We start from the raw sequence: 18,571 nt of genomic DNA, 5'->3' as shown, positions 1-18,571 counted from the left end.
TATTTCCTTGAGCCCACATTTAATGGGCACCTGGCCTGCCTCGGCTCTGTGATATGTGACTCCATGCTGACATGAACACACCGAGGGTAGTTCCTGTTCTGATGCACATTAGGGCCAATCAGCCCACCTGACACAGCTCACTTCTCACGGAAAACATCCCAGGGCAAAAATACCTTTCCTCCCTTCATTCTATTACTTTTCCTAGCCCCTTAACTTCTGGTTTCCTAGAGTAGAGAGTCATGATCCCATTTCTGATTTTCCCTTTATGTTCACCATATGGAAACTAAATAATGTATGGTCATTTACCTTCTGAGCTAAAGAAGATCTTTGCTAACAACCAACATTAATTTTAAAAGATTCTAGTGTTTGGGGAAATGGTTAAATAATTTTTCCCTCTTAAACTGAAATTATTGAATTAGGCATTTGGGGAGAATAAAAATATGATTGGGAGTGATGGAGAGATATAAATTTGTGATTAGGTGATATTCTATCACTTTTTAAAAACTATTTAACTTTGCTATGCTAAATTATTTGTTGCAAAAAGCTTTAGGCTAGGTGATAGATAATTGAAAACTTGAAAAAGAAATGAATCCACTTAAATGAATTCCCCAAACTCAATATCCTTAGGTTAAACAACCATAGACAGATTTTCAAAATTTGCCCAAGGAGCCAATAAATATTGAATGCTACTTTATTAAGGGAAATCGGGCACACAGACTATAATCAAAATCCAAGGTAACATCAACTGCTTCATATTAGATACAGGAGTCTTTACAAGACTGCTAATTGTCCTCAATATTTACCTTCCTTCTCTTGCTTAGGTCCAGATGCCTCCCTGGGTACTGGGCTGCTCAGTCTCCATCTGAGCTGGGTGTAGCCATACAACTAACTTCAGCCAATGACATGCTTCTGCCTAAGTGCTGCACTTCCGGGAAGTGACCTAGAAGGGAGAGGGCCAGACCCCCTCTTCTGCTCTTTGGAATTTGGATATCTGGAGTTTTATAAAGGGAATAGTGAATGCTGATGGTAGTAAAGGAGAGAGGTGGAAAGAGCACAGCTTTCTGGCTCCATGGAGCAATAAAACGGCTCCAAGGGTCTACTCTATATATTCTTTGCATAAAGAATTAATTTCTGTCATTCAGAACTGAACCTACTTCATAGTAATAGCACATTTTACCATACTTTAAAAAATAGGGTGCTGTTGTGTGACAAACCTAAAAAGTTCATGGCAATGACTACTCTAGGCATGAAGTCATGAAGATGTGGGTACCCAGGCTTGGAAAGCTGAGGACTTGGTTACTCCATTGCAAAATGGGGGGTCAAGTCACCCACTGTTACTTTTTGGTAGGGAAAGCCACGTGCCAACTGAAACTTTTACTGTTAGAACTCTTAGGGAACATTTAGAAGCTGACGTGCAATGGATCATTCTTGCTGTGTTCAGCAAAGTCTTCAGGGTAGAACTAGTCAGCGTGCTGGCTGAGATGAAAGTAGAACTTTTAACATGGAAGGTGCTGTCTGTTTACAATGGCAATCCCCCATTCAGGAGTTTGAACAGGTTTAACATTTTAAAAACTGCACTTTAAATGTAATGGCTGCCATGAGGTTAACATGGAGAAAAGTAAGACTGTGGCCTCAAGACCTCTCCTACCACCTGCAGATAACATCTCTTATCTACCAGATATCAGGAGGCTCCTGTGGCAACGATCAGATTAAGGATGCCCCTTTTTCAGGGGCTCAAGGAAGCTCCCCATTAAGTTGAAAGGTGAGGGGAAGACAAGAAGGGATCAGCACATGTCATGAAGGGGATGGACGTGGCTCACCTCCTTGAGAACTGGTAGAACACAGAGGTGAGACGAATAAACAGATAGTCACCACACTTCAAAGGACATCAAGAACAGACATGCAGATGTGAGTACTTGTACCTAGAACTGCCTAAAAAAACAGATGAAATAAAAAACAGATGACTACAACAATTCTGAGGAAAATTATGTGGACAAAGATACCACAAACATGGCCTGCAAAGATTTATGGATGTTTAATGACAAAGGCAACACCTAGGAACCTGAATCAGTAATTGCGGGAGTCAGCTATGAAGCATGCAGCCCACAGTACGAGGACAAACGTCCCATCTCAGACATGGTCACATAGCACAATGGACCAGGAAAAAGCTATTGGAGAGTAAAACCATAGTTCACAAGGGCAGTAAAGAAGTTGTTCTTTGCTATTGCTACCTAGAAAATTGCTATGGACCAATGATTCTGTGTGTGTCTTGTACCTTTATTTTTTCAAAAGAGTGTGCATTGCCATAATGATCAAATTAGCTTACATATCACTGGACCACAAGGAATCAAATCTTACATAGACGTCTACACATCAGCCAGAAGTGAATTAAGTTGAAGGAAGTTCGATTTTTGGGTTTGCCTCTTTGAAAAAGAATATTCTACATATGGAAAGAAGAGTAAAAATGGATATTTACAATTATCAATATTTCCACAATCAACTGAAAATATCATTATTCTTCACCATCTATTTTAATAGTAGTAAAATTCTTTCCTTTCAGTTGGGTACTTGTATTTCTAGAAGAACTGCATTACCCAACAACCACCTTGGCGACTAGGTACAGCCATGTGACCCAGTGCTAGTCATCTGGATGTATGTAGTAGGGTCTTTAGCATGTTCTAGGAACTACTCTGAAGGAGAGGAGTTCTGTATGCTTTTCTTTCTTTCTTTCTTTCTTTCTTTCTTTCTTTCTTTCTTTCTTTCTTATTTAGAAAGTGAAGGTAATGACTGAAGTTTAAGAAGCCACCTTGAACCACAAGTTACATGTAATGTGCTAAATATGGAGGAGAAATGAAATAGACTGGGACCTGTCCAGTTAGTTTGCAGGCTAGCTGCCCACCACTTGCTTTTGGAAATAAAACTTTTTTGGAACACAACCACATCACTTGTGGCTGTTTTGATGGCTGCTTTTTTCCATGAAAACTGAGTTGAGAAGATATAATGGAGATCACATGACCCCCAAGCCCTCTATGACCCTTTGCCAAAAAATTTCAGTGATTCCCAAACAACTTTTTTTTTTTCTTAAGAAACCTTGACATTAAAGTGTTCATTCCTAGGTGGGCACAAACCTGGTGATGCTTGATAGAAAAAAATCATGTTTTCTGGTATTGTAAAATGTCACACCAGCCCTTCTACCATGTTTAAATCATTATTTAATTTCTGTCATGTACAGCCAGACATTAACTTCATACATTGGAATTGCTATTTTTCCTATCTTCAAAAATAATACTCTTACTGGTATGGTATTGTCAATATAGAAGTTCTAAAATGAATATTACTCATATGTAAGTAAGTACAAGGAAAAAAAGAGCGATAATATATTTAAGTGATGTTTACCATTTTATTTGACACATCCCAGAAATAAACTTTCCTAGTTTTATATTATAAATGTATATATGTAAAATATTTTTAAATAAAGAAGTATAATTGGCTGAAAATGTTGATATTCTTGATGTAGTAAAAGGTCTCCTTTTATTAAACCCAGTTTAGGGACATTGTGTTTAGGGACACCTATGCCAGAACGCAAAATCTGTCAATCAATAAGGAGAAAAAACTTAAGTTACATAAATAACAACTCTGAATGACAAAAATTTGACATAAGTGGTATATTAAAAGATTTTTTGACATTTCAAGAAGCTAGGAGAAGGACTTTTACAAGTTTTTTGTGGGTATTTAAAAATATTCCTAATAAATTTCCTTATTCCTTCTCATTCACTCATCTAATTCCTAGTTTGCTACCACGTGAGGCTCTTCTCTATTTTAAATTGGAAAAATAAATGCAAAAACATATTATTCTAAAGCAAACATTTCCCCTTCTGTTTTGAAAATAACTTAAATTTTTATGTAAACACTTTTCAAGTATTTTTCACATATTTTTTTCTAGGACTGAAAAAACGTGTCTGTCCTCACTGGTTTTTACACGTTATACTTGATTACTATAGAAAATCCTAACAAAAAAATTTAAAAAATTAAACACAGAGAGTTAGGAGTTGCCAAAATTCTACTTCTCTTCTGTTAGAGCTGGAGGGGTGGGTGGGGACAGGGGGAGGTACGCAAAGGAACTGGAGAAAGCAGAAGGTAAGAAGGGGCCAAGCTGGCAAAAGAGAGCAGTGAGCGGGCTCTTCCAGGTATAGAGTCAGGTAGACGGACATCAAAGTGTGAAATGTGATATATCAAGAACTATGTAATATTTTGAACAACCAACAATAAAAAAATTAAATAAATAAATAAATAAATAAACAGGCAATCCCCCAATTCCTATGTATCTTTGCGATTTGTTACGTGAACTCTGAGTGAAAGAAGCCCCATCTATGCAAGCTCAAAATTAAAGAATCTGACTTCAGCCCGAGGCTGGGCCTGGGGGAAGACTTCCCTGAAGAAGCCATGATTAGGGTGAGATTTGAGATGGAAGTTCAGCTGCTTCTCAACTTACACGGGGTTGATGTTCCAGCAAATCCACCCTGAGTTGATGATATAAGGCAAAGATGTGTCCAGTACCCCTGACCCACTGACGCTCCAGTTGGTAACACAGTACCCTGTGGAGTACTGGTCGGTCACTCTCCTCACTTCCTGGCTGACTGGGAATGCTGCTCGATGACGCCTCTGCATCCAGAGTATCATAGCACCTGTCCCTGGCCCATAGAGGACCAAATGTCTAAATTTGAGGCGTGGTTTCTCCTGAATGTGCATCACTTCTGCACCATCACAAAGTCACAAGCTCGTGAGTTGAACCCAACATCTGGAGTTGGGAACCACCTGTACTTGTCCTGTGATAAAGAATATTCAAGACAGAAGAAATAGAATGTGGAAAGTCCCCGACAGGAGGCTCATGGCACTAGAGCAGGAAGCAGGCGGAAGGGTGGGAGTGGACCGTGTGTGTAATGCAGAAAGCAGCCAGGCTGCGCAGGAGCACTGTAGCCCAGGTTTTAAATGTGCATGGTCATCATCAGAGCAACAGGAGGTCCCTGAGGGTTTGACAAAGTCTGCATGAGAACTGACTGAACAGGGACCAGAATGGGCTGCCATCCTCAGAGCATCCTGCAGGGAACTATTAAGTGGTCCCAGAGAAAACCCCGTCTACACTGGAGGAAGTGGGTTCTAAATACTTAGGAGCCTGTTTTAGTCAGTTCTGTTGCCTCTGTGACCAAACATCTGACAAGAACAATTTTAGAGGAGTGAAAGTTTATTTGACTCACAGTTCCAGAGGCCTCAGTCCATAGATAGCGATTCCATTGCTCTGAGACCCAGGGAAGGCAGAGCATCATGGTGGAAGAGTGTGGAGGGGGAAAGCAGCTCAGGACATGGCTGTCAGGAAGCAGAGAGACAAGGCTCTGCTCACCAGGAACAAAACATAAACCCCAAAGCCATGTCCTCAATAACCAATTTCCTCCAGCCACATTCTACCTTCCTTTGTGACCATCCAGTTAATCCATTCAAGTGGATGAACATGCTGAGTAGGTTGAAGCTGTCATAACCCAATCGCCTCATCTCTTAACTTTCTTGTATTGCCTCACACATAGCTTTTGGGGAACATCTCATCTAAACCATAACATAGCTGAATGCTCATGGGGGGGTTGATCGTTTTAGTAGTTATATACTTAAATGGATAGGGTTGGGAAGGATTGGCTATGCTGCATGGAGTTCAAACTGCCAAGACTAAAGCCGTTCAGTACCTCAGTGGAGGGTAAGAGTGTATTCACTGGTAGGGAAGACATCAGTTAGATTTAGGAGAAAGAAATATTAAACTTTTACTGCATGGAAATATTTTACCTTCACTTAAGTAAAACCAGGTCATTAGCATTTTCTCATATCAGCTAATATTTTTCACAACCATGGCTTTTGAGGACTGCATAAAGCTCCATCCCACAGACTTGACACAGTATCTTTCTTTATTTTTCTATTATTACTCAATCAGGTGTTCCTAATTGTTGATGTCTGTGGAGTTGCAAGAAGCAATCTTGGATCTAACCACTTTATTCTATGATCACCCCATCACAGCCATAATTTACATTCCTTCAAATGAATATGAATCAAAATCCATAGAACTGTAAATTTTGCTATGCATACTTAAATCTTAATAAACTTGACTTAGGAAAGTGACAGAGTGCCAGCCTTCTTGTATCCTCAGTCAGAAACTAGCTATCCAGATCAAATCTTGTCAATTTCATCAACTCTCTTATATTGCTACGTCGTTTAGAAGTAGTTTTTGCTTTGCTGATCTTCCAACGTTATTTCTAACCTGCCACTTGATGCGGTTGACCTCACACCATTGCCTAGTGTTCCATTATTTTCTAAGACTATCTTTTTCTCTCTTCTAATCCTAACCAACAAATCTGTTTTCTTCCTGCCTTCTGATCCCCAAATCATTGCTTACATCGATGTTTCTCCAAGAGGGAGGCAAAATGACAGGTACTGAGATCACTCCCAGCTATGTACTAAAGAAAAAGAAGAGCACGTGTGCCTGCAAAACTTTGCACATGGATATTCATCCCAGCACATCAGCTCAAAGTGGAAATGTCCAAAGGACCCTTGACTGGGAATGGATAAACAAAATGTCACCCAGCTATGTCACTGAATATTATTTGCTATAAAAGGGAATAGTTTTGGGCTCATGAACTGAATAAACTACAATTGAATAATCTTTGAAAATATTATGGGGAGGGTAAGAAGCCAGTCATAAGTGATAACCTATTCTGTAGTATCATGTATTTAAAATGTCCAGAATAGATGAATCTATAGAGACAGGAAGCAGAATAGTGGGGTCCTAGGACAGGGAAAATTCAGAGTGGCTCCTAATGGGATTGAGGGATCTATTGGGCCAGGGCGGGGGTGCGTGAAAATGAGTTAAAGGGGGTTGTGGTGATTGCAACAAAACTCTCGGAATACACTAACAACCACTGAATTGTACAACTTAAGTGGTGAATTCCATGGTATGTGAATTCCATGTCAATAACGTGGTTAAAAAAAGAGAAAAGAAATCATCTGGATGACTTCTTAAGTGCAGATTTCTGGGCCCTACTTCTGGCATAACGAATAAAATTTTAACTAAGGACAAAACCAAGGCTATTGGTCAAGCACCCTAGAAAATTCTTATGCATATTAAAGCAGGAGAGCTTGCTCTAGACATGGATGATCTGAGCCAATACAGAACACCTCCCTCCACCTGCTGGTCTTTGAGTTTCCTACCAGCCTTGCGAGTCGCAGAACCACTTCTATTTATCGTAAGCTTCCTCCTGGCTCACTGCTGCTTCCCTCAGCGGGAGAGATCCCTTGCACCCTCAAGCTTGCCTGAAAACTCTCCTCCTTTTGATCTTTCAACAAACACTTTTTTCCACCTATGCCATTAACTGAGTATTTTCCAGGAGCCAACCTCCCCATTTACACATAGTTTTCTGCCCTTCAAATAATCTTTTCTTTGAAAGATCAAATCTAAAATCCCGTATACATAGTGAATTCTAGATTCACATCAGTTAGTTTGTTCAATAGCCCACAGAAAATAGGAACAATTTTGAGGGTATTACAAGATTTTGTTTTATCAGCGCCTTTCGGAGGCATCTAGCTTCTCCTGCTAGTAACGCCGCACGGTCCACCGTCGGCAGGGAGCATCTGTATTAAAATTTCATATTTGCGCACTGTTTGATCTAATCACGTCCTGTGAAAATGCTAGTGATCTTTATTCCCAACCTTGGGCCACTGTAAAATGAGAGGTAGCGAATATTTTTGTTGTTATACATTAGGTTCACTGAAAAAAAAATGTGCTGTAGTATTTTGGACACTAACTACATGTGTACCTGCAAGGAAGAAGATCAGAAGTCCAGATACGGGACAGAGTGAGAGATTTTTTTTCCTTTGATGGGGAATATATTTAAGTCAACATGACTTTAGGACCAGCCTGTGAGGAAGGCTGGCTTGAATCTACTAGGAAGGTGTTTGGCTAAACTCCCACACCTCACAGCTTCCCATGTCTAGAAGCACCCACAATTTCACCATTAGGGGTTCAGCAATTTTAGGGTCATGAAGGCCAAAAAAAAAACCTCACAGAATTCCCTATTCCTATAAGATTCCTTTGGGAGATAGATGATGATGATACTTAATTACTTGAGGTAGAGCCAGTTGTTGAGGTAAGTGGGGCCTCTCCGTGTAGAAAGAGAAAGTTTGGGGACAAAAATGTGGGAGTTTAACACAGACTCTATTTGATTTCTTCATGAGTGAACCAGATCAGAAAAAAAAAAAAATAGCTTATTTTTTAGTTGTCTCTTCTTTAAAAACAGTAACAACAAAAAGCCACATAACCAAAAAGAACTTATGTGCTAGTTCAAAGACAGAGGTTGACATATACATAATGGACTTCCTGGAGGAAGAATAAGACAAGATGCAGGACAAGTAGATCAAACTTGTCATCCCAATTACAGGCCTCAGAGTCCATTTTGGTTTGCTTCTGTATACCTAGAAATACTGTTACTTGAATTTTTAGTAACTGAAAAAAATTAGTACCTAAATTCATCTCCTGTTCTTGTTTGGCCAGAGAGACTTAGAAACACAAGCACAAATACCACCTTCCTTGGAAAAAGCCCCAACCCACAAACTTCTCTCTGGTTTGTATGGAAGAGATCTAAGACTGGTTTTCTTGTTTCTGTTGCATTAACAAATGATCTGCAGTCGCTAAGGAGGGCTGCTAGCCACATCTCTCTCCTTGCCTGAGGGTCAGAGTGGGCTCATCTGCCACTGAGGGTCCATACCATGTAGCAGGGTGCCCAGTGGCAATAATATTTAATTTACATATCATCAGGGTTACCTCTGTTTTTCCCACAATCAGAATGTTATGCTCTTTTAGGCTAGTGATTTTCAAGGAGCTAAATGATGGAAGGAGAAAAGAGAAGAGCCCATTAATAAAGGGCAACAGAGCCAAAATGATTCTTGAAATGTTTTGTAATTTTATGACTTTTTTTTCTTTGAAAAATTCACACGATTCTGTCTGACATCTGAATATCCCCACCACAAGCCAGTTGTTAAGAGCCAGAACAAAGACAAAGGCATGTGGAATTTCACAATAATCCTAAGGATAATTAGTCCCTATCATAACTCTAGTCCAATTTTACTTCTGGGAGTTATAAAACGTCTTGGGGGCCGAGGGCTACGTAGTGAGCACTCTCCTCTCTCCAAGCAGCGGGCAGGTTCGGATGAGGTTAATACAGTCAATTTCATTGTGCAGCTCCCTTCCTCTTCTTTGCCCTTTTCTTTTGTGCATATAATTGGAAAACAAATGAAAAAAAATGACCAAAAGTCCTTTGGGAATGTGACTGAAAAAGAAGTGTATCTGCTTGCTGGTGTTCTCATAAGAGAAAAGAGAGGACTTGAAAATACACCTTTTAAAAGTGGGGAAAGGATTTGCATAGGCCCCGTAAATAGCGACTCAAATATTTCACGAGTAAATAAGAGTCTCTAGGTTATTTCCACAACTAAGGGAGAACCAACTCTACTAGATAGAAGGAGGGGTATTACAATTTAACAATGAACCAGAGTGAAATATTAAAAACACAAAGGAAAAAAAAAACTTTGATTAATTTGAAAGTAACAACAAAAAAAATAATTCCAATTATTTCATAGTGTCTGCCAACCTAAATTAAGTAAACAACTGTTCACAGACATTACTAAGATCTTAAGTTATGATTTTCTCATTTTTCATTCTGGAATTTAATAAATTGTTAGTTGATCAGGAAAACTTGGCTCTTACCATTAAAACAAAAATGAGCTAGGTTTGAACTCTGATTCTACTACTTTTTACTGGTACATTTTTAATATTTTTACTATTTTATATTACAGAACGTACATGATTGCATCTGATCTAATACAGACTTTCTTTGCTCTGCATGCCCATGGGAAGTTGTGCAGGGCCAGTAAGGTAATAATGGAGCGCCAGTAAGGTAATAATGGAGCGCCAGTGGCTCTTCTCTGCCTGCACAACCAGTGGCACTTCATTTGGGCAGCAGAATCTGACGATGTAAGTAGATGGAGATAAGAAGGCCTGTAGCCCTGTGCACGTAACCATTAAATGTATTCCATTCATTGGAATGGTGATTAATTTACTCAATGAATAACACTTATTAAGAACCTATTGTGTGTTAGGCATTTTCTCTCAACACTTGAGATATTTCAGGACACACAGAAGACCAGCATCTTTGTCCTCTGCAGGCTTTGTTGTCGGGAGACTCCAACAATAGACAGCCAACAGGATCAACAGTAGAGGACGTGGAGTGTGAGAAGGGGATGAAGGGCTGTGCCAGGGAGGGAGGAGAGTGGAGCAGACAGGTGGCCCAGGGCCGCAGGGCTGGAGGCGAGCAGTGTGAGGTGCAGGCCAGGCAGTGCCTGTGGGGAACTGAGAGCTGGTGCATCCCTGAGGAGCAGGGAATTCCTAAGGAGATCCACCTGGAGGAGTAGACCAGAGACATTCAGACAACAAAACCAAATCCATAAATAATGGCAGCTTCCAGAGAAAGAAGCGGCACAGTTGCAGGAGACAGCAGATCAACAGTCACCTGGGATGTGGCAGGAGGGAGCATGCAGAGCATTGGTGGGGGGAGTGAAGACTGAGGACTGGGGAAATACTGTCAGGTTGGACCCTGGGGACAGCTGAGCCACTGTATGAATGTGCTGTAACTCACTGAATTGTACACTTGAGATGGACGGATGATCAGACATGCCAATTTTATCTTAGTCAAATATTCCAAAGAGAGGACATAGGAACAGTAGCATTATAAAACAAAAAAATTAAATTAAAAATAAGCTTGTAGAAGATCTGGGAATTACAATTATAAAAGTGTTAAAACATTGTCTGCTATTTATTCTATGCATGAAATCAAATATCTGATTATATCTTTATTTGATGTCTCAAACCCAGGGCAGGTGGAAGTATTCTGTGATGGCTAGTTTTATGTGTCAATGTGAAGAGGCTTTAGTGTGCAATCTATGAAGTAAAGCATTAATCTAGGTGTGGCTGTGAACACATTTTGCAGACATGTTTAGCTTCTAGAATTAGGAGATAACTCAGGTGAGGTGGTGTACTCCTGTAATCCCACCAAGGGACAGGATTCCAGGTTTAGAGACAGCCTCAGAAACTTAGCAAGGCCTAAGCAATATAGTGAGACTCTGTATCAAAATGAAACATAAAAAAGAGCTGGGGATGTGGCTCAGTGGGTAAATGCCCCTGGGTTATATCCATAGTACCAAGAGAGAGAGAGAGAGAGAGAGAGAGAGAGAGAGAGAGAGAGAGAGAGAGAGAGAAGGAGATTGTACATTGTAGTTAGCCATGTAGGTGGGCCTCATCCAATCAGTTGAAACACCTTAAACACAAAACTGAAGATTTCCCCCAGATATTCATTAATAAGAGAACCAAATTCATTAATAAGAGAACCAATTATAATTATTCACAAAGTTATAATTGGTAAAACTAAGAAATTAGAGCTATGAATGCAAAAGCTATAAGTTCTATGAGGAAGAGATTCATCTTTTTGTTATGCTATATTGCCAGCATCTATTATTGTGTCTGAGATATTCTAGGGTCTCCATAATCCTTTTGGATATAAATGAATAAAAAAAGATCTCAGTTCTAATAGGAAAGGCAAATGTGGGGGCATTAAAACATGTTTGGAAGCAAAGTCTAAGGATTTGGAAAAAGAGATTTAGAAAAAAAAAAAAAGATTGACTATTAATTCACTAGCAAGGCGAAAACTGAACATTGATCTAATTATAGGAAGAGATTAAGGACTTAGATTCTCCAGGCAAGTCATGTGTGTTTTCTTTTGAAGGCATTTCTTGGGAGTAACTTTCATGTGCAAGACAGCAAATCTGCCAAGCATTTCTGAGAAATGTGGAGGGATCCGCAAGAGCTGCGGAAAGTCCCCATCAAGCCAGGGATCCCATTCTGCCAGGAGGGGCTGTACTCAGAGCTCTGGGCCCCGAGGATGCTCTCCTGAACTTACCTCTTAGGAACAATCCCCTGGGAACCTATGTCCTATATCTCTGACTGCAAGCCCACGCTCCACTGTTGAGTAAACACATGTTGTAGGAAATCCCAAGCTGGGTGCAGCATGAAATCAAAATGACTTAATTCATTATTAGTTGTGTGATTTTGGGGAAAACACCAAATTCTGAAGAGGAATGAGAGAGGCCTTCTGAGTAATCGTGTGTGGGGGGCCCGGGAGTGGCGGGTACTTTATTCCCAGCCTCATTATTCCCTCTGGGTAGAGTTTCTGACATGCTCATCCTTTGGTAGTGGTATCTTCCCACTGAACATGAATCAAGGTGAAGTTAGAAATTCCTCTGTTTCTGAAAATGTCTAGGTCAACCTATGAACACAGATGCTCCTCTTGTCCTGAAGCCGGGCCGGCTGGCTGACGTGAAGCCTGGACATCTTCTCCCTCACTCCCTGTGGGTTCCTTCCTGTGGGTGCCCTGCACACCAACGGTGCCTCCTCCTGGTGACCAGGCCTTTTGTTGTTGTTGATTCTAACATGTGTCAGAGGTGACTCACTGTTTCTTGCGTGTGTGAGCCTGGAATTCTTTCACTTTTTTCTTTCTTTTTTATTGACTTCCTTCCAGTTCCAGTTCCAGTCCTGGTTAGGTTGACGGCAGGATTTTCCTCTAGCGCGGGGTGCAGTAGACTTCGCTGGTGCAGCTGTTTGCTTCGACACTTCTACCTTTAGTTAGCCACGTCTTCTCAGACCTATGGTTGATGTTTAACTCCCATAGGATCCATCTTTGTAAAGGGATGACAGAGAATCCAGAGTCTGAGCCTCCTCTGAGAAGCGTGGCGACTTTCTCATAAAGAGAGTCCCAGAACAAATGCAGACCTTACTGTGGGCTGAGTGTGCCCTCCAGAAAGGCATGCTGGAGCTTTGCCCCAGGACCTGTGGGTGGGGCTTAACTGGGACCTAGCTATGGCGCAGAGGTAGCCAGTGATGACAGGGTGACCCTGATTAGGGTGGACCCTAATCTACAGCAGTGTCCTTGTCAGAAGAGGGGAATGTGGACAGAGACGGAGGGGAGAAGACAATGTGCAGATGGCGGCAGACACTGAAGCAAGCATCTGTAGGCCAACGGATGCCCCGGAGTGCCGCCAGCCCAAAGGAACCACCGGGAGTCATGCCAAAGGTCCCTTCCCAGAGCCTCCAGGCAGAGTGCAGCCCTGTGGCCACTTGGTCTGGACTTGGACCATCCAGGACTGTGGTAGTCACCTTGTTCACTGCTGTGACTAAAAGACCTGCCAAGAACATTTGAAGAGGAGGAAAAGTTTACTTGGGGGCTCAGGTTTCTAAGTCATGGACATCTGGCTCCATTCTCTGGGGTTCAAAGTGAGGTGGAGCATCATGGAGGAAGAGTGTAGTGGAGGGAGGTGGCTCACATCACAGTCAGAAAGCAGAGGCTCCACTTGCCAGATGCTAAATATATATCCCAAAGCCATGCTCCCTGAATGCCACCTCCTCCAGCCACATCCCACTTGCCCTCAGTTAGCACTCAGTTAACCCCGTCAGGGGATTAATTCACTGATTGGTCAAGGCTTTCACAACCCAATCATTTCTCCTCTAAATCTTCTTGAATGGCCTCACACGGGAGCTTTGGGGGACACTTCACATCCAAACAGTAACTAGGACTGTGAGAGAGAAAAATTTCTATTGTTTTAAACCATTAGTTTGTGGTTCTCTGTTACGGCATATTTAGTAAATCGAAAATATGCCTCAAGCAAGTTTGTTTAGGATTACATTTTCCTACCTTTAAAAAGATATGTCCTTTTTCATATGATATCAATTAATAAAACACTTTGCTCCCTAACATTTGAAGAGCAGCAAAAGGAGCTAGAAAACAAACTGCAGAAGGACAAGAGGCAACCTGGCCCTTTGGAAGCCTGAAGAGTGGATCCCAAACCTGGAGCTGCGAGGTCCAGTGAGCCCTCTGTCCATGACCTCTGCAGCCGGGGGATCCCTGACAATCTATTGCTAACCCAGAGTGTGTTAGATCCTTAAGGAAGCTTTTAGACATTCAAATTTGTGTAGGATGGTTTGCATCGCCCGATAATAAGCAGCCAAGGAACTCCACAACTGGAAACAAGCTTCCTAACAGCTTTAATGTAAAACAACTTTATATAGATGCATATTTGCATGTCTGTCCACTTAGCTATTTAAATCCATGCTCTATTTCAATGATCATGGAAAGGCTATTGTGATAGACTAGATGTTTGTGTTCCTCAAAATCCATATACCGAAACCCAACTCCCGATGTGATGGTATGAGGAGGGTGAGGTCCTCACAATGGGATCAGAGCCCCCATGAGGACAGAGAGAATGCTGGAGTCCTCTTTGTCTCTCTCCACCCCACCTGCATGATGTGAAGATAAAGTGAGAAAAGGGCATTCTGAAATCCAGGAAGAGTGTCCTCAATAGATACTCAATCTGCCAGGGCTTTGATCTTAGATTTCCAGCCTCCAGAACTGTGGGAGATGCACTTCCATGGTCTAAGCCATTCGCCCTGTGGGGTTGTCCCAGTGGCCCTGGCTGAAGAGACAGCTCTATATTGGTGAGTCTAGACTAGTAGCTGGAAGGGGTGTGCCCTCTACTAAATGGCACCGTCCCTAATCCTGTCACACTCAGGCTGGTTCCCAAGGGTCTCCTCTCTCTGGCCAACTCCGCCTGCCTTGGCACCTTCTTGAGGGCTCCTCTCCATCCCCTGTTCCATAGTGCTCCTTTTCCAATAAGACCAACTCTAGAACTTGCTTACCCTTGCTATGTTTTCTTTTAAGTGAAAACAAAGGGGCTAATAAAAACAGCAAACCTAAGAAGTGCTACAAGTTTAAAAACCTTTCTCTAACAATCATGGGACCTGGCCTATCGAAAAGCCTGTCACCAAGTAATTGGTCAATAATGAAATATGATCATCACATTTATTATTCTCTGGATTGTTAAGATGAATGACAAGCTAGTAATTTCAGTTGAGAAGAGAGAAAAAAGTTCAAGCCACCACAACTTCTTTTGTTGAGGAAACATCTCAAATGACTCATTTCACTCCTATTCTGCCTTTTCCCAAGCAAGAACAAAGCACCTGATTGGCACTTAAACATCCAATCAGGAATGTTCATTAAAGAGAATTGAGACCTTCCCTGGGATTCTCAGGAAACCCTTAAGAGAGGCATATAACTACCCCCTGGTGAGAAAGTGAGTTTGCAGGTGCAGAGGAAGCTGCTCAAGTGGAACTTGGCTTCAAAAGTGACAGAGTGAGGACAGGTTTAGGGGTTTTGATGGGAAACTAAGCTCCACAAGCCTTTACTTAAGACTTTAGAGAAGGAAAACCATTTCTTTCCTTTTTTTTTTTGTTTTGTTTTGTTTTGAAATTGAGGAGAAAGAAATACTTCCAGTAGCACAAGAGCCGATCAGGGATCTTTAGATGATCCATGGCCTAAAATCTCAATCTTCCTGTCTCTGAATGAGCTTCCAAAATGACTTGAGACAAAATGGAGAGACCAGGAGACAGCCAGCATTACCATCTCCTAGGGCCAGACCTGGGTTACAGAGGGTATGTTATGCCAGGTTCACAGAAGAGATTATATTGGCATTTGACAGATGAAGAAAGTAAGATAAGTTATCAAAGGCTGACGGCACCTGAGCACCAAAGCTATGATCCAAAATCAGGTGTGCATGATTCCAAAGCTTGTGTTCTAGAACACAGACAGTCCTTCTGCCCTGGTATTAAGATACGTTCATGACAAGGTTTACAACTTAGAAAATTTTCAGCATGGACAGTATGCAGTTGTGTGTGTGTGTGTGTGTGTGTGTGAGAGAGAGAGAGAGAGAGAGAGAGAGAGAGAGAGAGAGAGAGAAGAGAGAGAGAGAAAATGTTTCAAGTGAAGTTAATCCACAGGCAGCACATATTCTAATCAGGAAGCCACATGCGGAAGGGGTCACCAGGTCACCAGTATTAGATCAGAAACATTGCAGCCATTCTGGAGCTGCCTACACCAAAGATTTCTGCCGTGTATTCTTTTGACTGATTTATTCAATGCCAAATTAGATTTTCTTTCATGATATTGATGGTGTGAAATTGGCATAAATGTTAGATAAATGCAGAAAAGGATATCTCAATAGTGAAATTATACATATTAATGATATATCATTTGCAAAACATCTCTTAGAGACACTCCACCTTATATGAAGATGGTTCCAAGGACCTAGTGAGACCTATGACCTGAGCCCTTAGAAATGGTTCTGGAGTTGGGATCTCTGAGAGATTTGGTGTCAGGTGTTTGCTTTTGAGGCTTTCTGTTGACTGGCACTGGCTCTGAATCCCACTGCCCAGTGTCACTGCTGCAAGAGAACATTTTATTGAAGGTGCAGCAAGTCAGAGAGCTTAGACTTCATTTGGCTTACAGGACAGTGTGTTAAGAGTGCTGTGAGTGTCTTCTAGTGAATGTGCACCTGATCAAAGTCTGTACATGGACAAGGACAGCCTTTCATTTCCCCTTGCTGCTCCTGGTAACAAAGCTGTAGGAGAGTGGGTGATTCTCAAGCATCTCAAACTTTACAGTGATTAACATTCTCTTTCAAAAAGAATCTAAAGATATGTCTATAAATTTCAAATGTGTCTGTCAGTCTACTCTTCAGATCTTTTTGTCAGAATCACTTAGAATTTGGAATTCTTCAATCTCTCAGTATCTTTTAAAGCTCTAGTAGTAGTAAGGCCTGAGAATCTGAATTGTAATGAGTTCCCCTGTGAGTCTATACACTCTGAGGATTCAGCCAACGAAGATATAACCACAAAAACATCAGGAACATTTGCTGACAGCCTGTCCCGGAGGCAGACCAAAGACCCAAGAGCAAGCCAATGTTCTTCTGACTTCTGGATTTAAAAATCAAACTCCGTAAAGCAATAAGAAATAGGAGACCATAAAACCCTTACATCCTGTGAATTTTTGGCCACAGACATGTGGCTACAGCTATTTGCCTACCAGTCTAGATCAAGATAGATGAGAACCACCACAGGCATTCAGCGAACCCATCCGTGGCCAATGGCAAGAGACAAGTAGAGATTGCTAGCAGCTTCTCAACTGACAGTCCTCTACAACTGCAAGGAGAACTCTTGGCCAAAAGCCCATGGTGTCAAATAACTTTTTGGAGAAAACCAGTTTGGCACTTAGGTTGCTTTTTTCTCATATCCATCAGACCTAGTAGATCAGAAACATTAGTTTGTTTACTCATAAGATATCAAAGTTTACAAAATCATGCAGTTTTTGATTCCAACAAACATTGTGCAGGACTAGTTCAGGACTCTGGTTTCTAAGATAGCACCCATAAGAAAGAAGTGTTGGCCCTGGACAGGCATCAGACAGAGGTCTGAGCTGGGTGCAAACTCAGTGGAAAGTTAGTAACGCTCCTAGGGCTTCTGATTCTACTTTTAGACAATTTTGGGGAAAAAAAAGGCTTGTCCTGCATATTTTATACTACTTGCTAATTCATTCATAAATATTTATTACTCCTATCTTATATTCCAGGAATTTTTCTAGGACCCTGGGGGACATAGCAGGAAACAAGACAGACAAGGTAATTGCTCTTATGTATGCTTACTCTAATAACTAGAAAAAAAGAGATGCACATAGTTATATTTAAATATATACTTACATAAGCAAATAAGTAGATATATGAATATTAATAAGAATATTTTCAGAGGCAAATATATGTACACATGTATATTTTAAAACTAAAACCAAAGTCTTTTCTGAGGATGTGATATGTTTTCTTAGATTTCACATTGCACGAGTTTGGATGAGAAAAACAATATCTAATGGAAAGATGTATTATCCCGAGATCTGCTGAGTTCATCTTGAAACTTCCCTTATTTAGCATGGTATTGGTTAACCAGTAAAGGATGGCATTCTTACCTCCAAAGAAGTATTTCTCTCCAGTTTTAACTTGAAGAGGACTATTTGTTCGAACAGCTGATGCTTCATCCCCATCAATGGTGAGAATAGCAAAGTTTTCCTTGGCTAGAAAACGAACCTCATGCCACTGACCATCATTCAACCCAGAACCTGAAAGGTACAAGATAAAAGTCAGCTTTTTATGTTAAGATGGTTCTGTTAAACACAGCTTTAAAAAATCATATTACTTTAAATTGACAAATGATAATTTTATTAGATTTATGGTTCACAGTGTGATGTTTTGATACATATAGAAATTGAATTAATTAAGCCAATTTAATTAACATTTCAGTAACCTCTCTTACTTGACATACTTTGAAATTTATTCAGTTATTTTGAAATATACATTACTATTGAGTGAGTTTCCCTAGGAGTTACTGGTCAAAGTAATAGTTCCAGCTACATGGGAGAAATAAACACAAATTTTAATATCAACAGAATTAATATTTTAGAAGTAAAACCATACATTCATCTAGAAAAATACAGTGCTGCCTCTAAATTTCATTATCTCGTGTTTCTTTAAGATTATATCTGGTTCTTTCATCCATTGGACT

At 40.8% G+C, this 18,571-nt stretch overlaps 1 protein-coding gene across 1 annotated transcript in view; it reads right to left on the bottom strand.

Moving 5' to 3' along the window:
* Cntnap2 (contactin associated protein 2) overlaps positions 1-18,571 on the bottom strand; it is a 1,911,322-nt gene that overhangs the window by 885,719 nt on the left and 1,007,032 nt on the right. Inside the window, exon 9 of the mRNA XM_058574358.1 lies at positions 17,979-18,128. Within this exon, the coding sequence (XP_058430341.1) occupies positions 17,979-18,128 (150 nt within the window). The remainder of the gene's footprint in view (positions 1-17,978; positions 18,129-18,571) is intronic.

The sequence above is a fragment of the Marmota monax genome, unplaced genomic scaffold, assembly GCF_021218885.2.
Source record: "Marmota monax isolate L192 unplaced genomic scaffold, Marmota_monax_Labrador192_F-V1.1 WCK01_AAM20220418_F8-fsc00193, whole genome shotgun sequence".
Lineage (NCBI taxonomy): Eukaryota > Metazoa > Chordata > Mammalia > Rodentia > Sciuridae > Marmota > Marmota monax.
This window is presented reverse-complemented; position numbering and strand designations above follow the sequence as displayed.